We start from the raw sequence: 11,487 nt of genomic DNA, 5'->3' as shown, positions 1-11,487 counted from the left end.
GCCAGAGAAGAGGGGCTCAGCGGCGCAAGGATGCCCTCCCGCCCCAGTCTCAGGCACTTTCCAGAGGGGAGCAACCAGAGGATGCTTGGGAGGTGGGGTTGGCCCTTGCAGCAGACCGACAGGCAGACCCCCGAAGACCCAGCCTGCGTGGCCGTGGGCGCCGATGGCCTCCACGTACTGGGCTCCGTTATTTCATCAGCAGTTTAAGAAAACCTGCCAAAAGCAGTTATGCCTCACTGCAATGTGTAGCTTTTTCCTGCCATTTTTTTTTTCATAATAAAAGAGGGAGTGAAGCTCACTTGCTCGCTCGCTCGCTCCCCACTCCACCCCCCTCTCCCAAAAAGAGCCAAATGGATACAAGAAGGGGGAAAAAGGGAAAGAACCCACACACCAATCTCTGAGGGGATGCCAGTGAGGTGTGGCTTGTATTTAAATATCCAATATGTCAATGGAAGGGGAGTGGGTACGTATATAAAGTGCTGTTTGCATCTGATAGCTCCACGAAGCCAGCTATGAGAGGCCAGAAGAGATGGATGTGGAGGGGAAGCCGCACTTTAACTGAGAGCAAGGTCAGGAGCGCGCTGCCCCACGCTCCCCGCCGCTGAGAAGTTCTTTGGACGCGAACAGACGTGTGCTGCAGCTAGGCAGAGCGGGGAGCCGAGCAGCTAGCGAGCGCCGCCACCGACCCGCCAGCGCCCGCCGTGGGGAGAGGCAGTTCGCGCCCCGCGGCCCCGGCTCGGCCCCGCCATGGCGGAGGTGGGGGGCGTCTTTGCCTCCTTGGATTGGGACCTGCATGGCTTCTCCTCGTCTCTGGGGAACTTGCCCTTAGCTGACTCCCCGGGTTTCCTGACCGAGCGGCTGGGCCAGATCGAGGGGAAGCTGCAGCGCGGCTCGCCTACAGACTTCGCCCACCTGAAGGGGATCCTAAGGCGCCGCCAGCTCTACTGCCGCACGGGCTTCCACCTGGAGATCTTCCCCAATGGCACCGTGCACGGCACCCGCCACGACCACAGCCGCTTCGGTGAGGACGCAGCTGGGTTGGAAGAGGGAGGTGGGTGGACCGCGGACTGGGGAGCCGACGGCACCGGGCTGTCGCTCAGGGGCCCGCCGAGCCTACCCGGGTCGGGTGCGGTCCGGGCCCGTCGGGGCGGGACGTGGTAGCAGGGCCCTAAGCCTTGCGGTGCCCCGGGACCCCCCGCGCCCCGCGACGCTTCCCGGAGGGGGCGGAGGCGCCTCACGGTGCGGCCTCTTCCAGCCGCTCCACCCTCCCTCCTCCCGGAGCTAAGGGCTCCTTGTGAGAGCCCTACGTCGGGCCTCGGATGGAAGCAGGTGGAGCCAGGAGAGGAGTAGGAGTCCTCGCCTAAGAGGCAGGGGACTACAGGAGCCTTCCCGGGCCACGGGCATGGTGGGCCAGTAGCCCGCACCCAAATCCTTTTATCTGGCGGGGATCGGCTGCCACAGCACTGGTCATCCTCGGGGTAGCTCTGACCCGGGCAGGAGCCAATCCAGGCAGTAAGGCATAAGCCGGGTATCTGAGAATCTAGGAAAAATTCGCGGTGCCCTTCGCTTAAGAGCAAGTCTTGGGCATCTTTTGCCCAGAACTAACTCCTTCTCCACGTGAGGAAACTCTCTGGAGCCCACTGCCAGCCCCAGAAACAGGTGTCCCTTGGGCCCAGGACAGGAAATGTCTAATCTCCCAGCAGGATTGACTCTGGCTGCCTGCAACTATACTGGTTGTTCAGAGCACCAAGCTGCCTTCGTCACATACAGAACTAATTACACGATTAATAAAAACCTTGATCGGCAACGGAAATCTTTAGGTTTCTAAGCAAATGTGCTCCCTCTTCAGTAATTTGCCTTTTTTTTAATTTTTCAATTTCCTATTCTTTATTAAGCCATCAAACAGGTGCTAAGACAGCTACCCTTTTTTCTCCTCCACCTCTCAATGTCCTCTGCTTCCTCCCAAGGTCCTTGTAAAGCAAGGAGGGCGCTTTCTACTCCCAAGCCACTCTTAAACAGGACATGGGGCATGTTTTCCCATCTTCCCGTTCTACATGCTTTTCTAGAGCTTCCTATGGAGTACTCAGTAGAAAAGAGAAAAGAAAGAAAGAAAATGGGGGCGGAGGAAGGAGCAGACGAAGGCCAGCTTAAGGCCAAGCCTAGCAAACAGCTAGGACCAGGGTTGGTCTTCCTTGCTGGGAGCAGGCAGGAACCCTAATGAGGTCTATGTCATCCTGGAAAAATGCACTCAGAGCTGGAGTACAGTAGGTTGGGAGGGGTAATGGAGGGGTGCAGGTGTCTGTATAAACTTGCAGCAGGTCCTCAAAAGGGTGATGAGGTGGGGTGGGAGGAGAGGGCGTGTTAGCTTGGCCTCCTTCCCTTCCATCGCTTGTGATTTTGCAGTCCCCTTTTGTTCCTCTTCACGCGGAATGAGACTCCCACCCTGAACCCAGAGGCTCCCAGAAATGGCCTAAAGATACTGAACTGGCTCACATATAAACGAAGCATATATGTGCGTGCATTTGTATGTATACGTCTAGGAGCAAAGTCATGAAATGATGGTGAAATGTGGGGGGGGGGGTGTCACTGAAATTGGTGAGGTTGTGTGCACTGCTCCCAGCTGCTACAGAGTGTTTGTCTGACTCTGTGCCTGAGCTGAGCCCAATAATCTACAAGGTCAACAGAAATCAGTAATAGGCTCTTGGGATAAGTGGTCTTTAATTGCCTCCCTAAAGACACATCTTGATTTCTTTTCATCTCCCAGACCTGCTAGGGGTGTTAAGTTTAAGGAGAAACCAAAGGAAGTAAAGCTGGCTGAGGAAGAGATGTTTGTGCTGCTGCTTAACTGGCTTGCTCCACCTGGGTTTGGCCTTTTAGGAAAAAAAAAAAAAGCTGCCCCTTTCCCTTTTCCCTTTCCCCCCATCCCTGACTTCTTGGCAATTCCCTGTATTTCCTGTAAAGGAAATGATAACTGGTCAAAGCTGTCTCTTCATAACCTCCCCTGCCAACTTTCAAACACACTCTCGCTCAGTTTAGCTTTTGGCACAGGACGAGGTGGTGGTTGAGTTCGCTCACACTCTCCGCCCTCCACATTTGAGTTAATCAGCCAGAGTATTCAATAAATCGAAACTTTAACATTCCATAAGTGCTTTAGCAGTCAGCATTCCAGCAGGGTAAAGTAGGCCAGACTTAAGATATAAAATATTATAGATTTCTGCTTGGGGGGAAGGAGAGAGTCTCCGAAGGCCATGTAAAGTAAATAGCTATTTGTTGTAATTGGAGAGCAGGGCCCCCAAGGATTACCCTGGAATCCATGTGTTCTAAACAAGGCAGGCAGAACCCAAGTGCAGCCCCGACTCCAAATAATAACCTGTTGGCATCGCGCATGCTCCCAGCTCTCCATCTGCAGTCGGTAGCCAGGAGTGTTTCAGTCCCCTCCTGGCTGGTGGCATTTACATGAGGTTCACAGAAAGCTTGACATTCCTGCGGGGCACCTGTGGACCGACAGAGCAGGGCTTGCAAGCCAGACTGGAGGAAAGGCCTCCTGCCAGGTGGGATGGTGCAGGCTGCTGCAGCTGCTTTGGGTTTGGAGCGATCTGGTTCTTATTTGGCAAAGGGCCAGTGCAGCACTGTCTTGGCCCTGAAGGTCTGACAGGATGGCTGAGGGAACCAGATTAAATGACACATTAGCCAGTCATCTAGCTAGGTTCTGAAACAGTGGGGCCCAGGACAGATCCGTTTTGATTGAGGCCCTGGGGAGAGAGGTGTAAGAAGAGAAGAGTCTGGAAACTGTCAAAAAAAAAAAAAATGCCAGAGCACGAGGTGGGCAGGTCAAGATGAGGCAGAGGAGATGGAGGTCCTGGGCCCCGAAGGGGTGTGAGAACTGACGACAAACTTTGTCTACTTAACACTTTGCCTCGGTGCTTTTCTGTTAACACCCCTGTCCAGCTGTAGCTGGGAAACTATGAAAATGGCTTGTTTTCTCTCCCCTTTCATGCTGGCTGGGATTCAGGAGAAGGTTTAGAAATATCTGTTCCATCATCATGTGCCACCGGGTTCCCACAGTCTGAATCCAACTAATAGGAAAGTTGGCAAAAGCAAGTGATGCCCAAAGACAGCTGGGCAGAGATGATTCCAGCTGTTGGAGACCCCTGTTAATGGACACAATCCAAGCGACATCCTGTATGATCTGTCCTTTGGCATTGGGGTTCACAGAGAGTTGGAGGGAGAAAAAAAAAACTGTGGTGACTCAAATGGCCACACCTCTTGGGTTTCATGATTTTGCTTTCATACCAGGTCTCTCACAGTGAGATCACAGGCTGCCCTCTGCTACTTAATGAGCTCAGAGTGGTCTGAGACACGGGATACTGAGAGAGAAGGGGAACAGCTGTGATTAGAGGCGCAAAGGCAACCTGCCTTAGCAAAGCGAAGATCTTTAGGAGCAAGGATTGGTGTCCCTCCGAGTTTAGCACCCAGAGCAGACTCAAGGCATGGCATGGGATCGCTGGCAGCCAGGCCACTCTACTTTGAGCATGCTTCTGTTTTTCCACAGCCCTCTCTAGACACAGTAGAGCCAGACACAGAACCCCAGCGTGATCCTGCCAGGACAGAACACAGTGGTAAGGTAGTTGTTTCTCTAACGTTAGTAAACTAGATCTCTCCAAATACAGCCTACCACCACTTTTTTCCCCCCTATTTTCACACTAGGGTTAAACTTACTTTAATTTTTAAAAAAGCATCAAGGGGCACAGTGTGTAATCCCAATACCTAGGAGATGGAAGCAAGAAGATCAGGAGTTCAGTGTCATCTTTAGCTGTGTAGAGAACTCAGTTTCAAGACCAGCCTGAACTATATAAGACCCTGTCTCAAACAAACAAACAAACAAACAAACAAACAAAACCTGAAAACAAATCTAAATGATTTAAGGCAGTATTTCACTATGTAGCACAGGCTGGCCTCAAACTTGGGATCTTTGTCTTTCAGTCTCCTAATTCCTGGGATTACAGGCCTGTGTCCATTTCCCTGGTTGTTTGTTCTTTGATTTTGTTGTGGTTTTGTGTTTTCCAGACAGGATCTCCCTATGTATCCCAGGCTGGCCTTGAGTTACCTATCTTCCTGCCTCTGAGTCCCGTGTATTTGCAGTACAGATGTATGCCTCCACACGCAGATAATGTTACGTGTTTTGCATTGGCTTTTTGAAACTTTATTTGTAATGTGTAGGCTGGGGAGGAAGGGAGAAGCACCAGTCATGTGTGGAGATCAGAGGACACCTTTCAGGAGGCACGTCTTTTCTTCCAGCATGTGAGTCCCGTCCCAGGGAATCAAACTCAGATTGGAGGCCAGGAAGCCACCCACTCTATCCACTGAGTCACCTTGCTAGTCCTACCTTAAGCTTTAAAAATGATTACATTTTTATGTCTTGTGTGTGTGTGTGTGTGTGTGTGTGTGTGTGTGTGTGTGTGTGTGTGTGTGTCTGAGAGAGAGAATATGAATGAGTGAGAGGGTGTTGGACAAGGCATGTCTGCCACCCACAGCAGCACATGTGGAAATCAAAAGGAAAGCTTAAGAAAGTTCTTGCCTTCTACCATGTGGGTCCCTGGAATTGAATTCAAGTGGGAAGGCTTCTAAGCAGGTGCCTTTACCTGCAGAGCCACATGTCAACCCTATGTTAGCTTTTTAATGATCCTGCTAATCACCATCATAATGAGCTAACTGTTCAATGAAATCCAGGAAACCATTGCTATTTAAGTTTACCCAGGCCACATCCCCCCATTGTAGAAACAGGCAGCCTTACATATAATTACAGTACATGTAACATACTCTGGGTAATGGGCTCAATCTCTAGCACCAAAACCAAAATTTTTTAAAAGTGCACAGACATACAAAAGTGCACACGCTCTCCATAAAACACGCAGGGGTTAGGGTAGAGCCTAGTGGTAGACGACTCACCTGGCATGTGCAAGGCCCTGAGTTCAGGTCTGGAGCGGCAGGTGTATGGGAGTAAGATACAGAGAAATAAAGAGGGAGATAGGTGATGGGAAAGCCCTCAAACAGAACAACTATGGTAGGAAGCCAGAACTACGGAGCAAGGTTAACTGTGTGCATGTGAGGCTCACTGCTCCTCAACAAAACCCCAAATACGATTGTCTTGAGAAGCTGATTTTGGGGACTCGCTACTGGCTGTAATTATGCTTATTCTGTTGGAAGCAGCCCATTTTCCAAGCCTTTGCAAGCTCTTTGGATTTTGATTCCCATCCCTCTCAGCTGGAGCTAAGGAAAGCAGAGCCCCCTCCAGATAATCTACGATTTGTGTTCATTAAGTCAGTGCTTGATTAGCAGCCCCCCCATCACCACTGTGATGCCACCCCTTCTTTCCTTCTTCCCTACCTTCCTTTCTTCCTTCTTCCTTCCTTCCTATCATATGGCATTCTCTTCCCAAAACCATCCACACTGTGCTATAAGAGCTACTAAGTAAGAGCCTGAAGAGATGAGAGCCCGGAAGTCAAAGCACTTGCCGCACATGCTTGAGAGCTAGAGGTCCGTCCTGGAAAGCCAAGACAGACTGAGAGAAAGGGTTCGCCAAAATTGTCCACTGAGTACTACACAAGTGCCATGCACACTACACACACAGCAGCAACAACAACAATCAGCTTTTTTAAAAAATCAGAATAAAGATAAGACTCAGCATATTGGAAAAGTGATGACCGAATAACCAACCCTCAAATGTCCCAAAGACTAGTGGCAGAACTGTGGTTCCTTCAGATAGAGCTGAGTGAGCCATGCAAGTAGGTACCCCGAAAGCTACCACGATTGAATGAGTACCTACCCATTGGCAGCCTAGCTGTTAGAGCTTTACAGGAAACTTCCCATTGGAATTTTCAGCGGGATTGCAGGGCACAGTGCTTCTAAGTTTTGACTTTAGCACTTGAGAGAACAGAAGCAGAAGGTTAGCCTGGGCCACATTGCCAGACGCTTTCTCTTTTATTTTTTGAGAGATCTTCAGTTAGGCGCAGTGGCACACACCTGTAATCCCAGCACTCAGGGAGGCCAAGGCAGCCGGATCGGATCGTTGTGAGTTCGAGGCCAGCCTGGTCTACAGAGTGAGTCCAGGACAGCCAAGGCTACACAGAGAGACCCTGTCTCCAAACACAAAACAAAACAAAAAATCAAAAAACAAAAAACAACCCACACCCAAAAATCTTTATTAAATTTATGTATTTTTCCATTTGTGTGAGTCTGAGATAGAGAGTGAGCCCGGAGAGAGATTGGACGTGATGCATGTGCCATGGCACACATATGAAGGTCAGAGGACAACTTAAGGAGCCAGCTCTCTCCTTCTACCCTGTAGGTCCCAGGAATCAAACTCAAGTCAGCAGGCATGGTAGCAAGCACCTTTACTACCCTCTGAGCCATCCCAACAGCCTCAAATGTCTTATTTTGTAGGCTCAGCTCTACCAGTCCTCTGAAGAATATTCAAAATATTACTCTTACTAATTGTACTTTTGGCATGACAGCTTAGGTGTGTGAGCTCAGTGTGTGTTTCAGTTGTGTTGGGTTTTTGGTCTCTGCTGAAAATGTGGCTAGAGGGAGGGATACCAAAAAAGAACAGAGCTGACTGTTAACATCTAGCTAATAGATGTATTATTTTAGAACCAAATTATGAAGTCTTCAGTACCCCATGATTTAGTTTGTGTCCCTTTACCCACTTCGTAATTGATTGGTTGTTTTGTTTTTTCTCATGGGGTAAGTAAAGACATTTTCAAGTCCTCACCTCTAGCCTTGTCAGTTAAAGGGACATTTCTAATTTCTTCCCTTTCCCCTTGAAGTTGCAACATCTCAAATCAGTATGGGGTCCAACGCTACCTGCCAACTCAGTTGTGGCTCAGCTTCCAGTTCTCAAGAGAAAGGAGGAGAGTGACAGGCTTGTCAGCTGGGGCTGAAGAGGCTGAGAATGCTTTTCAGGCCAACTTCTCCCTCCTGCCGTAGACAGGGCAAACAACCCTAGCGCATGGCCTGTGTGGCATTCATTAGTGGCAGTTCCAGGCAGTTGACAGCTTCATGTTGTTTTTTAAGGACGTGAGAGCTGAGAGGGTGAAAAATATGCTCAGCCTAGAGGACAGAAAAGCAATGCAGGTGGGTGCGAGGGAGGAGCAGGGTAACCTGGCATCGAGAACACTGCTTGGCCATTTCTTGTAACGTGTGGTCTTCCACTACACTGATGCCGTAGTTATGGAGGAACATTTATTAGAATGCCTTCCAATGGTTTCTTGACTCTAGCACGCTTAAGAGGCTTGGGGGTACAGCCTAATCATAGAGCTCTTTCCCAGTGTGCTCAGGGCCCCACGTTCCAACCACAACACCACAAAATAAAGAAGAAAATTACACATCTAAGAGTATTAAGTAGAGGAAGGGATTGCTTTCCCACTCTACACATGGAAAAAGAGAGGCTTGGAGAGATGGAACACCTTCACTGAGTTTTGTTTTGTTTTGTGTTTTGTTTTGTTTTGTTTTGTTTTGCTGCAAAATCATCAGATGACTCCCCATGGATGCCTTTCCGTTGGGGGTAAGTGAGTGGTAGCACGTCAATCACCTGAACAGCTTTCTCTCAGCTCCATGTCAGTAACAGAATGGTATTCTACTTCTTGTGCCAGGAATTCTGGAATTTATCAGCTTGGCTGTGGGGCTGATCAGCATCCGGGGAGTGGACTCTGGCCTGTACCTAGGAATGAATGAGCGAGGAGAGCTATATGGATCAGTAAGTTGCAGCTTTTCTGTGTTGTCAAATGCTATTCCCACCAGTGTTTGGACAGCCTAAAGCAAAGGATAAAATTGTTTATCCTTGAAAGTCCTTTTCTGACTATAAAGGATTGGCATCTTCTTGTTCCTGGCTGTTCAAGGCCTCGCTCGCCCCACAATACCTCTTCACCTGGTCAGCCCTCCCTCCAAACAAGGTTTTCAGTGATGTGTCTGCTTTCCTATTTTCCATTAGAGGGCCCGCTAGTGTCATGATAACAAGAAGCCATGCTGGCTTGTCAGTAGATGCTCAGGGTTTGGGGCATTAACACGTCTAGATAGTACATCTTAGTTTCAGTGGGTACCCAGAGCAGTAGCTGATGAACAGGCACAAAATAATAGACAGTGAAAGAGCCAGCCTTCCAGTAAGGGTTCTGAAGTTAGTAATGCAGCCTCCAACTTCCCTGATTGCTTCAATGGAGCCCCAAAGGGCAAATAGCACCAACAAAGGAAGAATGAGGGTTCCAGGAACTGGTGACAGCCCCAACCCCTAGTTAGGAATGGGCTGGCTGCAGTACATTTTCTGTGTTCTGGAAGCTAGCCCAGCCCTGGGCATGGTAGGTGACTTGGCTGGCCTTAAACCTTTCAGGGGATCCCAGTATTCTGGCTTGGACTTTTGAGTCACATAGCATACTTTCTGGCTGGCTACACCCCCCATGAAATCAGAACACATTTTTCCCTGACACCTTGGAGATAGGCCTGTCCCCAGCACTCAGTATCGGGTACCCCCAGCAAGCAGTATGGCGGCCGAATCACTTATGAGAAGGTCCAGGAGCAAGAGACCCAGAAGCTGCCAGCTTGAAGTAGCCAGATTGGAGGAGCTTTTCGAGGAGATCTTTTCTGAGCCTGCCAGCTGACAGGCTGCTCATTAGGAGAGATCACAGCTCACCTCCCATGCAGCTTTATATAGACCCATGGCCTTTGCTTGCCAGTTGATGTGGGTGACTGTAATCTCGATGCATTCAAACATTATTAGCCCTAAGTAGGAAGTGAGCTCTGTGGGTGCCAGATGGGGTATTGGAAGGCCACAGTAATGGAAATTCTGGGGTTTAAAGAGCCAGCTAAGGTAAGCCCCTCCAAATCTCTTCCCTTCAGGGAAAATCATACCCAAAACATTTTTGTGTGGCTCATGAAAGGGGATGAAAAAAATACAATTGGGAGGGGCTTGTGCTGCTCAGAAGAAAGATGCCTTGGTCACACGGGGAGACAGGACTGAAATTTTCTAATCTCAATGTGCTATTGCTATTTCGGGATTTCTCCATCAGCAGGCCGAGATGGGAGCAATAGTCATATAATGGGCTCTGCTTTATTTTCTCACCCTCACAGAAGAAACTCACACGTGAATGTGTTTTCCGGGAACAGTTTGAAGAAAACTGGTACAACACCTATGCCTCCACCTTGTACAAACACTCGGACTCGGAGAGACAGTATTATGTGGCCCTGAATAAAGACGGCTCACCCCGGGAGGGATACAGGACTAAACGACACCAGAAATTTACTCACTTTTTACCCAGGCCAGTAGATCCTTCTAAGTTGCCCTCCATGTCCAGAGACCTCTTCCGCTATAGGTAATGGACCTCTGCCGCCTCCTCTGTCACCCATGTACTCTGTGGCCATGGTTGGCTCTGCAAACATTATACTCGTAGCTTTTCAATCCTTCTTTCCTATCAATTAGATAACAGAGAAGCACTTACTGTTCAACTTGACCCAGCTGTCCCCTTGTTCAAAGTGTATATCAAAGTTGGGTTATTTTGGGGAGGGACGTGGGGGGAGGGGTGGTTCAGAGGGAATCTTGTATATACTTTTTTGCTTTACTCATGTTCTTTCCCGTGAGCTGGCATGACAAGAATGGGTGGCCCCGACTAAGGGTCAAGGCTGTCCTGCCTCACAATCTACCCAGATACCTTGAGATGAGGTGCAAGTGAAAGACCAAGAAATCTGCCACAGATGCTACCTAAGAAGCTTTGGGAAAGCCTCGTCTGGAAAATCTTAGGGGCTCCAGGCCTGCTGCAGGCCATCCCCGCCCTGGCTCTGCAGAGCTCTCATTCGTCCTGACATGCAGTTTTCCGGCCACCAGAAGTGGGAGATATGGGGTAGGTTGCAAGGAAATGATATTAAGATGTAAGCATGGATACTGTGCATAAGGACAAACTATTTATGAAATGTATATGCTATTTATTTTATATATTTATTTATTTCAAAATAATTTTATTTTTAATGAGAGATGCTATGACTGGATTTTCATCAGAAAGAATAAGGTCCTACTGAAACAGGAAAAAAATGAGTTATTAAAGGCTTTTATTGGCAATAAAATTGTCTTTATATTATAAACCAGTGTCTAATTCTATTGATTTGTATGTTCAGTAGAATGAAGAGGCTGGCCAGCTTCTTTCTCTCCATGTCATTAGAATTCCTAACTGCAGGTTCATGAAGCTTGAGCTGGGTGATTCCATCATCCAGCATTATCTAGGGGCCTCCTTCAAGGCCTAATGCTCTTTCCTGGTCCTCATGACATATCGGTGCTCTAAGGAAGCCTCAACCAATAGCTCTTACTGAAGCTCCCATTTGTAAATGTTAAGGCTTGGGCATAAAGGAACCTTCCTTGGGACTTGATGAGGGACCAGAGTTGTAATGGCAGAGACCTAATTAGTGGACTTTTACTTCAGATAACGAGGCTAAAGCAATTTAAAATTG

General features: G+C 48.7%; 1 protein-coding gene across 1 annotated transcript; it reads left to right on the top strand.

The window, feature by feature from the left end:
- Nucleotides 1–379: 379 nt before the first annotated feature.
- FGF16 (fibroblast growth factor 16) lies at nt 380–10,875 on the top strand. The gene is made up of 3 exons (XM_084789788.1): nt 380–1,021; nt 8,652–8,755; nt 10,120–10,875. The coding sequence occupies exons 1-3, from the start codon at nt 748–750 to the stop codon at nt 10,363–10,365; spliced, it is 624 nt and encodes a 207-aa protein (XP_084645914.1). The 5' UTR covers nt 380–747; the 3' UTR covers nt 10,366–10,875.
- Nucleotides 10,876–11,487: the final 612 nt, after the last annotated feature.

This window comes from Acomys minous (genome assembly GCF_964271855.1).
Source record: "Acomys minous genome assembly, chromosome: 7".
In the NCBI taxonomy this organism is placed as follows: Eukaryota; Metazoa; Chordata; class Mammalia; order Rodentia; family Muridae; genus Acomys; species Acomys minous.
Note: the sequence above shows the minus strand (reverse complement) of the source record. Positions and strands in the feature narration are given on the sequence as shown.